We start from the raw sequence: 13,287 nt of genomic DNA on the forward strand, positions 1-13,287 counted from the left end.
ATATGTTTGGATGTGTAGTGGACTTACAAAACATTTCTCAACTGTTCTGCTTGAATTATTTTTTCTTTTTTTCTTTAGTTTGGTAAAGTGGATGTCAATGTCATTACAAATTATACTGCTGCGGTCGAGGTACTAGCTGCATAAATCCACGGTATTGTCCGATTGCACTGGGGAATTCCATCACAAATGGCTCGAACCACACAGGCAGTTATTTCTCTTTGGATGCAAAATCCCAGTCTTCCATGAATCCACCATGTAAACACGCGATAAGCCACATGCCTGTACCACCTGTGTAAGAGATACAGAAATAGTTTACTGGAATGGACCCAATAATTGCATTTATTTTTTATTAGCACTATCTTGTAAAATGTACAGCTTTGTTTTGATTTAAAAAGTACATTTTCATACAACGCATTGACAGTACTTGTGATTTTGTGATTTCAAGTACCAATCAGTTACAAATGTGAACGCACATTAAAGAACGAACATTTTTGGAAATATTCCAAACTATAAAAATAAAAAACAGAATTGTTCAGACCATAAATCTACAGAGGAACACTTTGGCTTCATTTCACAGTGAGAAAATTATTCAATTTACAGAAACATTCTCACGTCAGTGATCCGTCGAACTTAAATTGATCTAAGGCAACAACAAGATGCATAGAGTGAGCTTACTCGTTACTTGCATTACGAGGGTGAACTGTAGCTCGAAGTTTGTGCATAAAGACCATCATCATTCGCAGCACAGATCTTGTAAGGCAGGCTGCCCTGAAGTAATGCAGTCCGGTAATGCATAGCGGTGGTGTGTGTCGGCAATGTAGGTCAAGCAGCCAGAGCTCTGCAACAGCAGTTCTCCACCAGAGTAGGCAAAAGCTCACAATGAACGCATCTACACCAGGTGGAAATGCCTTCAATGCGACTGGGTTCAGGCTGCGGCGACTGATCCTCATGACTCATCTGATTCCACATTGTCTCCACTTTTTTCTCTTTCAAGGATTTCCTCTTTGGAGTATTCAGGTTAGTACATGTAGGGCTGAATTGTTGCCATAGTTCCTGAATAGTGAAGAAGCATAGAATCAACAAAGAGGCAAATAACCCCCTTTTTGTTTGTGTAAAGCAATGAAAAGAGGTTTCGCATTAACACTGAATGTTCAAAAAAGACCAGCAAAGAAATAGCCAATGTCACAAAAAAGCTCATCGTAAAAAGGCAAGATTAGTAGTCTGAAACAGTAAAAATTCCCATGGACACTTTTTTAAATATGGTTTGAAAAGACCTAGAATCTAACATCTTGAGTCAGAAACTGACAAGTAGGAAATATCCGAAAACTATTGTCAAAACTGCCCTCAAGAGGTCTATGAAATAATAATCGAGAAGCTCTCCTCAAATACCAAGAGAAACCAACAGAGTGGAGGTATTGTATTCAGGAGTATGTTTACTGCCTCTCTAATCAGATAACTAAGATTATTAAAAGAAATTGGCACATTTTGATGGGTGGCGAGGGCCCACGGAAACCTCCTTTATGTGCCTTTAAACGAGGTGCCAATTTAAAAGGACCTTTTGACAAAGAACAATGTTTCTCGAATAGTCCGACCACAAAAAACTTTCGGGGCATGCCACATGTGGAATGTGCATAAATTGCGCTTACACCAGCAGAACCAATGAGACAAACCTAGGTCTCTCTAAACCTTGGACACAGCATCAATTTACGAATTGCAACACGAGTAGGGTTGTTTATGCAATATAGTGCCTGTATGCTAAATTGTACATTGGGATGACCGAAAGGAAAATTAAGACTAGAATATCTGAGCACAGGGATTGTATAAAGAATTAGGTCATCACGGCCCCTCTTGTAAATCAATTTATATCAATGGGGCATGCGAGTAATGCACTAAAATGGACTGTGCTACTACAAGTTCCTACATTGCAGAACGGTGAATCGACTTCTAAAAGATATTTAAAAGAACAGTTGCTGATTTGTTTATGCAATTCCACGGAAGTAGGTCTCAGCGAAATGGTAGACTGGCATAACCTCCTAATGCAGTAGGGTACCCGCTGTTAAAGGGTGTTTGGTGCAGCAAGATGTATGCTATCAACAAGTGCTCCCCCCACTTTATATTTTTTCAATAAAGTTGCTATTTATTCAAAAAAGATTGTTGTTTTAATGTACAATAACGTTGGCAAAACATGATATTTTTCTTTATTTGCTATACAGCCCTTATCTAGCGAATGGTTTAACATTCAGGTATTGTTGGAGATCTAGGCATTGAAGATGTCCGCGATATACACGACAACCTTGCTTGAGTGGTGAAATACTAAAAGGACTGTGTTGTTGTGCTACTAGGACGCCTCAGGCTTATAAACGCTGTTCGTTTAGGTGGCCGGTAATGTGCTAGTCATGTTCCTTCCATACGAAGATTGATGCCGCCAGCAAAGCGCACAAGAGTGGAGTTAAGTGAGGTGAGTGCAGTTGCTATAATGTGCGTAACTCTTAATTTGATTTCAAGTATCTGGCAGGTTACATTAGGTGGTTATAAAAATCAACTTATTAATCTGGTTTAGGACCTTCTGTGAAAAGGATTCAACAACAACTATATGTATTTAATAAGTTAGAACAGCCTCTATTTGCATAGGCTTTCTACAGATGTCCAACGATGTTCTAGTGATGTACAACAGACTAGCTCTAGGTAGCTAGCCGGATTCAGATTTTTTCTGCATATTGCACTTTTCACTTTTTTGCAAGACAAATGTATTATGGATGATATTGATATGCTTTTCATACTGTTTTTATTGTCTTGTGAAAGAATAAAATGTAATAATAGTTTAACTGTATTGTTGTCATTGTTGTGGGTAACACATTCAATATTTGTTGACTGAATGGTGTTCATTGGTTTAGTCCAGAAGAGACAGCACAAAGGCTGTTGGGTTCTTTAGTTTTACAGCCCACGTTTAAATTAAGGGGCGAACCCTACAGCCGTTAAATTTCCTGAGTCTTACCTTAGTATTGTTGTTGAAAAGACCTATGTACATAATTGAAATTAAAAGCGACTACTTGCTTAATTGATTTTAGGCCGTATAAGTACCTGTTCTCAGAGTGTCGTCCTTGGCAGAGAGCTGAACAGAGCAGAAACAAGTCAGGGAGGCTCGAAATGAAATACACTGACACAAAGAAAGAAAAAACCAACGATGTGTGATCAAAAATAACCAGGTTACTCACCGTAGTGACCACCTTACTCCTAGTCCATAGTCCACTTTCCTCCATACTTATGGGACATTCTTCCGTCCTGTGGGACGGGCCCAGAGCACTTTGTAAAAGCATGCAAAAATGTTGCAAACATTTTAGTCCTTCCTCTCTTTCCACGCGGGGCTCGGCACGCGGCCGTAAACCCCGCCCATCAGTCCTTTTCTATCGCCAGGTCAAAGACCTTTTAGCAATAACAGAGGAACCTTACTAGAGGGGACGGCGGGCGGGCGTATGGAGGAAAGGGGAGTATGGACTAGGAGTAAGGTGGTCACTACGGTGAGTAACCTGGTTATACTCCTATGTCCCGCCCCCTTTCCTCCATACTTATGGGAGATTCCCAAGCACTCCTTACAGGAACTATGGGTGGATGGAAAAAAACCCTTACTGAAACAGGTTCTTCAGCACAGCCTGACCAAACTGAGCATCAGATCTTGAGCTCAGGTCTAGACAATAATGCTTACAAAAAGCCGATGGAGGCCCAAGTAGCCGCCTTTGCGATGGTCTCCCAGGGAACATATTTTTGGAAAGCAACTGCGGCTGCCTTGCCCCGCATCAGGTGTGCATGAATACCTTTAAGGAGGCTTCAGTCCTTGGACGGTGTAAGACTCCGTAATCCAGGCAGCGATCCATCGGGAGATAGTCGCCTTAGAGGGCTGTCTACCTTGTGGATTACCAAAGGTCACCAGTAGTTGAGAAGAGCTCCTAAATTCAGATGTTCTGTCCAGATAGAACTTAAGAGCCCTTCTGACATCCAGGCAATGCAGAACCCTCTCCGCCTCTGAAGGGGGGTTCGGAAAAAAGACTGGCAGGGAGATAGACTGGTTCAGATGGAAATCAGAGACCACCTTTGGCAGGAAAGCAGGATTTGTACTTAGGACCACCCTATCCTTGTGAAAAACCAATAAGGGATGCTCCACCGACAAAGCCTGGAGCTCACTCATGCGCCTTGCTGAAGTAACGGCAACCAAAAAGGACACCTTCCACGACAGGTGTTTGAGGTCCACCATGGCCATTGGCTCGAAAGGTTTATCGCACAACGCCGTCAGGACCACATTCAGATCCCACGACGGGTGCGGACTACGGAACAGAGAATAAAGGCGCATCAAGCCTGCAAAATGTCTCTTAACCACTGGATTAGACAGAGAGTAAGAACATTGGTCCGTAGATAGGTAGGCGGAAACCGCTGAAAGATAAGTTCTACATGTCAGAACGTGACTACCCGACTCTGCTAAGTGGGATACAAAGGACAGTACCGTGTCAATTGTAGCCGCCCTTGGGTCCAGCTACTTGTTCAAACACCAATGACAGAACCTGAGCCATTTGCTTCTGTACTGGGACCTAGTCGATGGTTTCCTGGCTGCTTGAATAATGCGCATGTTATCCGCAGACAGGCTAAGATGTTCTATAGACCTGAACTCAGGCACCATGCCGCCAAGCTGAGCGATTGTGGGGAGGAGTGCCACATCTGTTGTTCCCCCTGGTGAAGAAGACCGGGGGTTACCAGTAACCTGATCGGCAGATACACCAACAGGTGTTGAAGTTCTGAGAACCAAAACCTGGCCGGCCACCACGGGGCTATGAGTAGAAGAGAGCAGTTCACTGTGTTCTTCAGTTTGCAAATCGTCCGATGAACTAGAGGCAGAGGCGGGAAGGCATAAGCCCTCTTGTGCCATGGAATCCAGAGAGGAGGCCCCCAGCTTGTTTCTGGGGGCATACAGAGGAAGTTTATGGTTTGCCGTCATAGCGAAGAGGTCCACTTCTGGAGTGCCCCAGCGCAGGAAAATCCATGAGAGGACCTCTGCCTTCAGCTCCCACTCATAGCTGACCATCATCTGCCGACTGAGGGCATATGCCGTGACATTCAGCTGGCCCGGAATGTGTACTGCAAGTAGCAGACACCATGACGAACCGCCCATTCCCAAGTCTGGATGCACAGGTCCACGGGGGGGTCAGAGGGGGGACTTGGTACCCCCTTGCTTGTTGATGTAATACATTGACACCACATTGTCTATGCGGATACGGAACACTTTGTTGGCAATGATCGGTGTCAACGCCTTGAGCGCTAGAAAAATCGCCAGAAGCTCCAGATGATTTATGTGGAGGAGCTTGTCCTGTGGCAACCAAAGTTCTGAGGCCTGAAGATCCAACGTCGCACCCCACCCCTGAAGGGAGGAGTCCGTCGTGACCGTTACCATCGGGGCTGGGTCTTGAAAACCAGCCCCCACCGACAGGTTGCTGAGAGGCGACCACCAGTCCAGGTCGTTATCAACTTGGAGTCTGGATCCACAGCCTGAAGCCAAGAACTCCGAAGAGCCATCTGAGTCCGCCTCATCTTGAGACGAGCAAGAGGAAGAGCCAACACGCACGATGCCATGAGGCCCAGAAGCCTCTGGAACTACCAGGCCGACATGCTCTCGACTGTGCAAACATCTGACACGTGGCCAACAGATCCGACTAGCACACGATCGCTATCGAGACCCAGAGAGAGGAAAAAAGGGAAGAAGATCTTCCGAGGAGAAAAGGACTGATGGGCGATGCGCAGGGCCGAGCCGAGATGGGCGTGTTTACAGCCGCGTGCCGGACCCCGCATGGAAAGAGAGGAAGGACTAACATTTTTGCAAAATTCTTAGATGCTTTTACAAAGTGCTCCGGTCCCGTCCCACAAAGACGGAGGAATGTCCCATAAGTATGGAGGAAAGGGGACGGGACGTAGGAGTGAGGGTTTGTTTATACTTTGAGGAATTAGGCGTCTTGCCATTTCCATGGACACACGTCAATAGACTGCGCACAGAGGACAATGAGATGTGCAATTGAGTTGTGAAATGGGGCATGAGCGTCTATGATGTCAGCGTTGGGGGCGGGTGATCTGAATCAGTGCCGCAAGGGCACTTGACTACCTAGGGCGATAGATCAACAGATGAGAATAGCACAAGATGGCGGTCCCTGTGCCATCGTTTTCACATTTGTTAAAGTGAGAAAAACTCTGGTAAATTGCATTGGAAATGTGTTTAAGAACGATTGTTGTATGCTATAAAATACATACCCGATCCATTACGCCAATAACATTTCTGACCAAACTACTCCTTTAACTGTCCAGCTACAGGGCTGGAGGGGGCAAGATGGACCACAAGTGGTGTTATGAATGGAGTGACAGGAGTATTCACCCAATCAGGGTGTGTCTGTAGTTGTCAGGCAAATACCTGAATGGATTAATGCTCTACAGTAAGTAAACACAAAGCGATCTACGCTGTATCCTCACACAAATCCAAAAGCACACACTTCATAGGAACATTTCAGCCAAGCTGGCTTTACCAACTTTCAGCCAAAACTAAAATGCGGCTTGTAGAGGTCTGAGCATTTACAAACAATTTTGTTTGGCCAACCCCAAATTTGTTTGCCACGCTTCTTCCATTCCATCACTCAACTACTACTACTACTACTACTTTGTGGAAAGGCAACTCATTTTATAATTCACGCATTTATAATAATGATAAAGTATACTTTAACACTGCCCAGAATGTATACTTGGTAAACCAGTATAGTGGAAAATATGGCATTAGTAGGGAGAGAACTTGTTGTATCATACTCAATTGAATCCTGGTTATGTATGTGAGCCTCTACATTTTCTGCTACACAACCACAATTTTTAAAATGTTGATTAGTACACAACATAAGTTAATTGTGAAGAACTACAGACCTTGTGCAAAGAAAATTCCAGCCCCCGAAAACAAACCATCCAATGCCTCTTTTGTTCTGGGTAATTCTTGCTCTGGGTAATGTTTGGTAATCACTTTCATCATTTTCAAAACCTTCTTCAGACATCATTAGTGGCATTTCATCCAAAGGGGAAGTTTCATCGTCGACCTCATATCTGTAATATAGACCAAAATTAAGCAGCTCAAAAACAATGTATTAAGTGCAATGGCAATTATGAATTCTTAAATTAAATTCTTTTTAAAAATCAGTACAAAACCAAGTCATAGTTGCATTTAAGAGAACAGAGGGGAACAGTAGGTTTTATGAACATAGGTGTGATTTTTTAAGTCCATCTTTTTCATGGTCTCTGCCAAATATATTGTTTTCTCAGGACCAGTGAAGAAGGAAGTCATGTAAGTGAAAGCAAAATTATGTTTTGGGGCTTGAAGACTAAACCACTTACACTCTGGGAAAAGTGATTTTCACTATGTGGCCTGCTCCAGGTGGGCCTTCAGTTTTGCAACCTTCCCAACAACCTATTAGGCACTGTGAGAGTGGCTGTCGGCAAACAGGATGTTTCCCAGGATTTTGATGCTTTTGAGCAAGAAGCATATTATGATCGGCCAAGTTTAGGTTTTCATAGGCAGACTGTTGCCTGAGGGATCCCCCAAACAGGCCCAACCGAAGAAAAGGAGTTGTCAGTTTAGCGGAGTTGGGTTTCCTTTGGGTGCCCGTTTTGTGACGGTATTCAGGACTTGTGGTCCTCCCTATAATCTGCTTGCGAAGGAACAGTTTAAACCTGTGCTTAATAGTGTTGTTTTACTGGGGTCAGAGCCCTGTCAAGCATCCATATGCAATGCAGAGTATATATTTGGTGGGGCCTAGCATTGTGTGTTTCAGAGATCTGCAGGGATATACAAGATGGTTGGTCAGTTGAAGGTTTTAGAGAAGACCTTGCCTGGGATTTTGGGACATAGTGAGCTTTTGTATGAGTTCATAGCTAATAAAGACTGGTAGAGCCCTTAGCATATTTTAGTGTTGTTCCACAGCTAGTATGGCGAGTAGGTCGTGGGGTACTAGGTTAGATCCTTATGAGACATATGGGCGTGGTTTAAGAAGTTCACTGTTGGAATGTTCGGCTATCAAATGCATGGGATTGTCTAGCGTGTTTAGAGTGGCTTAATCTGCAGGCAGGCTGTTTTAGTAGGCAGTCTAATGATGCTGGCTTCACCACTGGATAAACCAATGAAGTGGTTGTGGCTGCAGTATTATTTTAGTTGAATTTTTGTCTTGCGCTGGCCCTACCCAGACAGTCTCATATAGCCTTATGTGGTTAAAATATTGAAAAGGTGGGAGTTGATAAAAAGTTACAAAATGTTTTCAGGAAAGGATAGGAGGATTGGGATAGACCCATGATAGCAGTTGAGAAGGCCAGGGTTATGTGTGGGGGAAGCAGGTATGTTTTGAGCCTCTTTCTGAAAGTGGTGATGGTAGATGCAGCGCGTATGTGAAGAGGTAGGGTGTTCCATGCCCTGGGTGTCCAGTAGGCAAGTGCTTGTTTTGTGGCCATGTCAGTTTGCAGAGTGGAATGTGCAGAAGGTATGGCTGTTTTATTTGTTTTTAACACAATGGGTCTTTCACTAAATTCTTTTTTTACAGGGGGGCCTCACTCGAAATTAGGGCAGCTTTAAGCAGTGGCATTGAGAAAACTCAAGCAGCGCTGGATCTAGCGCTTGGATACTGTTATTAAAGGGCTAAACACCTACATTGAGTGGAACCTCTTTATATAAGAAAAATGATGGGAGCATACATTACATTGTGCTAAATAAATCTGTTCTCTCCTGAGTCGCCACTAGTACAGTCTGCACGTTCACAGCTCTCGTTTCCTCTCGGTTGTGCACACCCTTGTCCTTTCCTGTCACCATGCTGTCCTCTCGCAACCCCCTCTCTGCCAAGAACGAGAACCTGGTCTATCCCCTCTTAAGGGACTGGCACTCACTGACAAAGAACACACCACCCACGCTCAGCCTCACCCGGGTACTGGCCACCAAGACTGCCGAAACATCTTTAACAAGGCTTAGAAGGAAGTGGTGAAGAGTAAGGTGAGCTGGCGGGCTAAGGTGCAAGAGGAGCCCCTGTTCGGGGAGAACCTGCAGTGCTTTGTCATCTTCCCCATTAAGTACTATGACATCTGGCAAATGTACAAGAAGTCAAACGCCTCTTTTTGGATAGCAGAAGAGGTCGATCTTTCAAAAGACATGCAACACTGGGATTCTCTGAAGTATGACGAGCAATACTTCATCACCCATGTCTTGCCGTTCTTTGCTGCAAGTGATGGCATTGTAAACGAGAACCTGGTAGAAATCAAGTTGCCTGTAGGCTCATAACTACCTTTATGAATAGAAAAAAAACACTTGAAAACTGATGCTTTGCATATCTAGTACTTTAATGCACTAACTCCACTTTTGCACTGATGCACTTTAACAAGTAGGCAAAATGATCCCTGCCTGCTTGTTGAAAGATTTCAAAATGTGCTGCTAACTGCTATGTAATTGATGTACCACACAATATTGCGATAGTTCTGTAAGGATTTAGTATTGGTCTTAAATGTTTGAACTGTTTATTTGCAATAAGAACATGTTCTGAATAAATTTGTTTCATGAAAAACAAGGAGTTGAGGAATTGGCCAGCATTTGTTCCACATCTGCACATATTCCACGGTGGGCTGACTGGTCTGCACACCGGAGGGAGGGGTAGCCTAGCACTCACATGCTTTCCCTCAGATTATAGTTCCCCTAATTCCAGTGAGGGCCCCCGTAAACAGAAAATTTAGGGGGCAGAACCATTTTGTTAAACCCATGGTTGTAGGGTCTGCTTCTCCATGTCGGAGAACCTAACAAGCTGAAAAGCTCAACAATAAAATGTTCTTGATTAATATAAAAAAAAAATCTTTCACCGAAGAACATTTTCAAAGGCTAATGAATGCACCGCCCTCGTTACCCTCCACCACTGGGGTACCATCTGTAAATCCCAACTCCAATGATCTAGAAACACTAATGCAAAAAAGAAACAAAATTGTAAGAACAGAGCTACACAGGAAACTAATGTTGGAATACCTAAAAGCAGGTGTGATTCCGCAGGGACAACAAGTCCCAAACACCCTGTGTGTTGATCGATAATCCGAAATTCAATCGAAATCTCAGCGACGTGCGCAACAAATGTAGCTGCGATTTGATTATCTTGATCTTTGAAACCGCAGAAGAGGAAATTAAACTACAAGGTGTGGAATTGAAAGCTCTTAAAAAAAAAAAGAAAAAAAAAGAAAGATTCATGATGAGTCCATCATTCAAGGCGCAAAACTAAAATTGGAAAAAATGGAAGAAGAAATACACAAGTTCAAACAGTTTAATTTCCAGATCTTTTTATCTAAATTAAAGGACATAGAAACCTATAAAGAAGAAAAACATATCCATATCTTAACTCTGGATTCTACAATGAACAGAACAAAACATATTGAAGCAGAAACTAAAGTACAAAGGGCGCTTTGAATAAGAAAAAAGTATGTTACTTTCTCTGAGACAACCAATACCACAAGTGGAAGCAATACGATACAAGAGATGACGGATCATCAACGACAATGGTGCAAAATCCTGAACAGTTTTTTCGGGGACAGGCAGCAGAGGCAGAATCAGAAAATGATGTGCCTGCAAGGCGAATATGGAATGAGAACAAGCCAATGGAACAGGAGTGGTAGTGTCTATCTTCAACTTGACTGAATATAATCTTTCAAAAGATGAAATTAATGTACTCAACAAAGGGCTCAGTTTTATACCAACAACAAAAACAAATGACTTCACTACTGAGGAGGAATTGAGACTTTTTTCAGAGTCCTTAAATTGAAATATTTTTTCAGAGATGATGAATCGGAAAGTGTGCATAGGAAAGAACCAAGTATAACCGGGCTTAGACCCCCCTCTACCTTTATCCCACCTATATCCACGATTGGACCAAATATTCTCACTTTTGAAAATAGGGTACTATATGAGAGCAAACAACTCCTTGCAAAGAAAAATCAATCAAGAGATAATCTTAACAAAAAAGAGAGGCAATCAGCAAACTTGACAGTAATCCAGTTATTGTGATAAAGCCTGCAGATAAAGGAGGAGGGATAGTACTATGGAAACCTGATGAATATAGAATGGAGGCATTAAGACTTTTGTAAAATCAAGACCACTATTGCTAGTTAAAAACCAACCCTACGTCATGCCTACAGGAAGAAATCTCAAGTCTCATGAATCACGCTTGCCAGGACGGACGGCTAGAAGAAAACGAGAAACTATTTCTAAGACAACTTCATCCAATAACCCCAGCATTCCACATCCTGCCAAAGGTGCACAAAAACAAGACTCAACTAATAGGCAATCCAATCGTGTCAGCCATTGGCTCAATATCAGAACCACTCTCCCAGTATGCAGATTTCTTTCTACGCCCATTTGTGACATAAATGAAGTCCTACTTACGTGATTCAACTGAAGTGATCAATATTGTGTCAACGATTAACATAGACCATTAGACCATTAAGAAATTCTGGTGATGTGGAAGCACTCTATACTAGCATAGCACATAATGGTAGTATAGAACTGATGCAACATTATTTAGATCAATGCCCAACTACCAAAGAAAATGTCGCCACTGCTTTTATGCTACAATGTTTCAAACAAATGGATGGGACGAGTACGAGTGCCACTTCGCCACGGATATAGTGAATTTATAAATGGACAATTTTGAAAAACAGTTTGTGAATAACTCATATGTGGTGTACATAAAAACGTGGCACCGCTACTTTGACGATGTCTTCATGATATGGAGCAGCACGCTGGAACAGCTGAATAACTTCTGCCATTGGCTCAAGGAACGTGACCCATTTCTCAAGTTGACTATGACACAAAATATGATATCAGTACCCTTCCTGGACTTGGTCCTAATGAAAACTGACAAAGACTCTATTGAAAGAACTCTGTGCAGCAAACCTACGGATAAAAACACCCTTGTACATTTTAACTGTTATCATCCGCTAAGCCTTAAAACAAATCTCTACTTCAGGGAAGTTCTACGGATCAGAAGGAACTGCACAAAAAAGGAAGAATAAAAAAACATTCAGATACTCTGGAAAAAAGACAAACAACGAGGGTACCCTCATAAAGCTGTTAAAATTGCCAAATAGAGATGCATCTCACAAAACAACTTCGAGAACAACAGGAACGCTTAACTTGCGTAACCACATATAGCTCAATTAGTAATGCACTTGAGTGCAATTCTAAAACACTGCTATATATTGTGCAAACCCCAGACTTTAAACCCATGAAACCTCATTTTGCATTTAAAAAAACCCACAGAAAGTAAGGCAAATGCTGTTTCATACATACTAACAGCCACATCGACAATCATCAACGGTAGCCACAGCTTGGGTTTATCACCAATTGTAGGCCACCACAAATGTGGAAATTGCTCTGTGTGTGCTCTCACCAAAAGCATAAAGAGGGTTGAGATAGGTGTCCTTACATGGGAATATAGAGAATTCACGAACTGCAAAACAACCTGGCCGGTGTACAGTATTAAATGTGCAAGAAACCTCATCTACATTGGGGAAACAAAAAGGAGGTACGAAAAAGAATTTGTGAGCACAGCTCGTGCCTAAAGTATCAGGCCCATGAGAAACCTATGGTCTAGCATTTTCTGGCAAAGAAACACAGCTACAATGACTTCAGCTGGTTCGTTATTCAAACAGTACAACCTTTACCAAGAGGCGGAGATCGTGATGTGGCATTAAAGCAATGCTGGATATAGCGCTTGGATACTGTTACTGAAGGCTTAAACACCTACATTGAGTGTAACCTCTTTATAAAAGAAAAATTATGGGTTAGCCGTATACAGCTGTGCAACTCCCCTGCCACTTTGGGACCTCATATATTTTAATGCTTAAAGAACTTGAGATGCAAGATAAACAATGTAACGTGTGCTTTGTCTAAATTAAGAATGCCAGAACTGAGCGGAAACCAGGGTAATATACCAACTGAGCAGTGGCAGGGAATGTGCGTCTCCGAACAATAAGCCTAACAAATTAATAAGCAAGCAGAAGGTAACTCCTGAAGTCACCAACAGCATCACCCCAACAGGTTTTGCCTACAGCACTTATTTAGAAATGCTATAGGATAATATCAAAATAAAGCACCATGACATGTGCTTATTATTTTATAATACACACTTACCGATACATGATGGGTTGAAATGCATAAAAACTGTGTCAAAATCATTATAAAATGCCCCTTCTGAAGGAATCAAAAAAGAT

At 42.5% G+C, this 13,287-nt stretch overlaps 1 protein-coding gene across 2 annotated transcripts in view; it reads right to left on the minus strand.

Annotated features, from left to right (window-relative positions):
- Window positions 1–13,287, minus strand: part of ATP9B (ATPase phospholipid transporting 9B (putative)) — a 3,609,114-nt gene that overhangs the window by 3,361,704 nt on the left and 234,123 nt on the right. For both annotated transcript variants that reach the window (XM_069620656.1, XM_069620655.1), the window contains exon 2: window positions 6,940–7,113. In XM_069620656.1, the coding sequence (XP_069476757.1) occupies window positions 6,940–7,113 (174 nt within the window). The remainder of the gene's footprint in view (window positions 1–6,939; window positions 7,114–13,287) is intronic.

The sequence above is a fragment of the Ambystoma mexicanum genome, chromosome 5q (assembly GCF_040938575.1).
Source record: "Ambystoma mexicanum isolate Mex_15411 chromosome 5q, UKY_AmexF1_1, whole genome shotgun sequence".
Taxonomy (NCBI): domain Eukaryota; kingdom Metazoa; phylum Chordata; class Amphibia; order Caudata; family Ambystomatidae; genus Ambystoma; species Ambystoma mexicanum.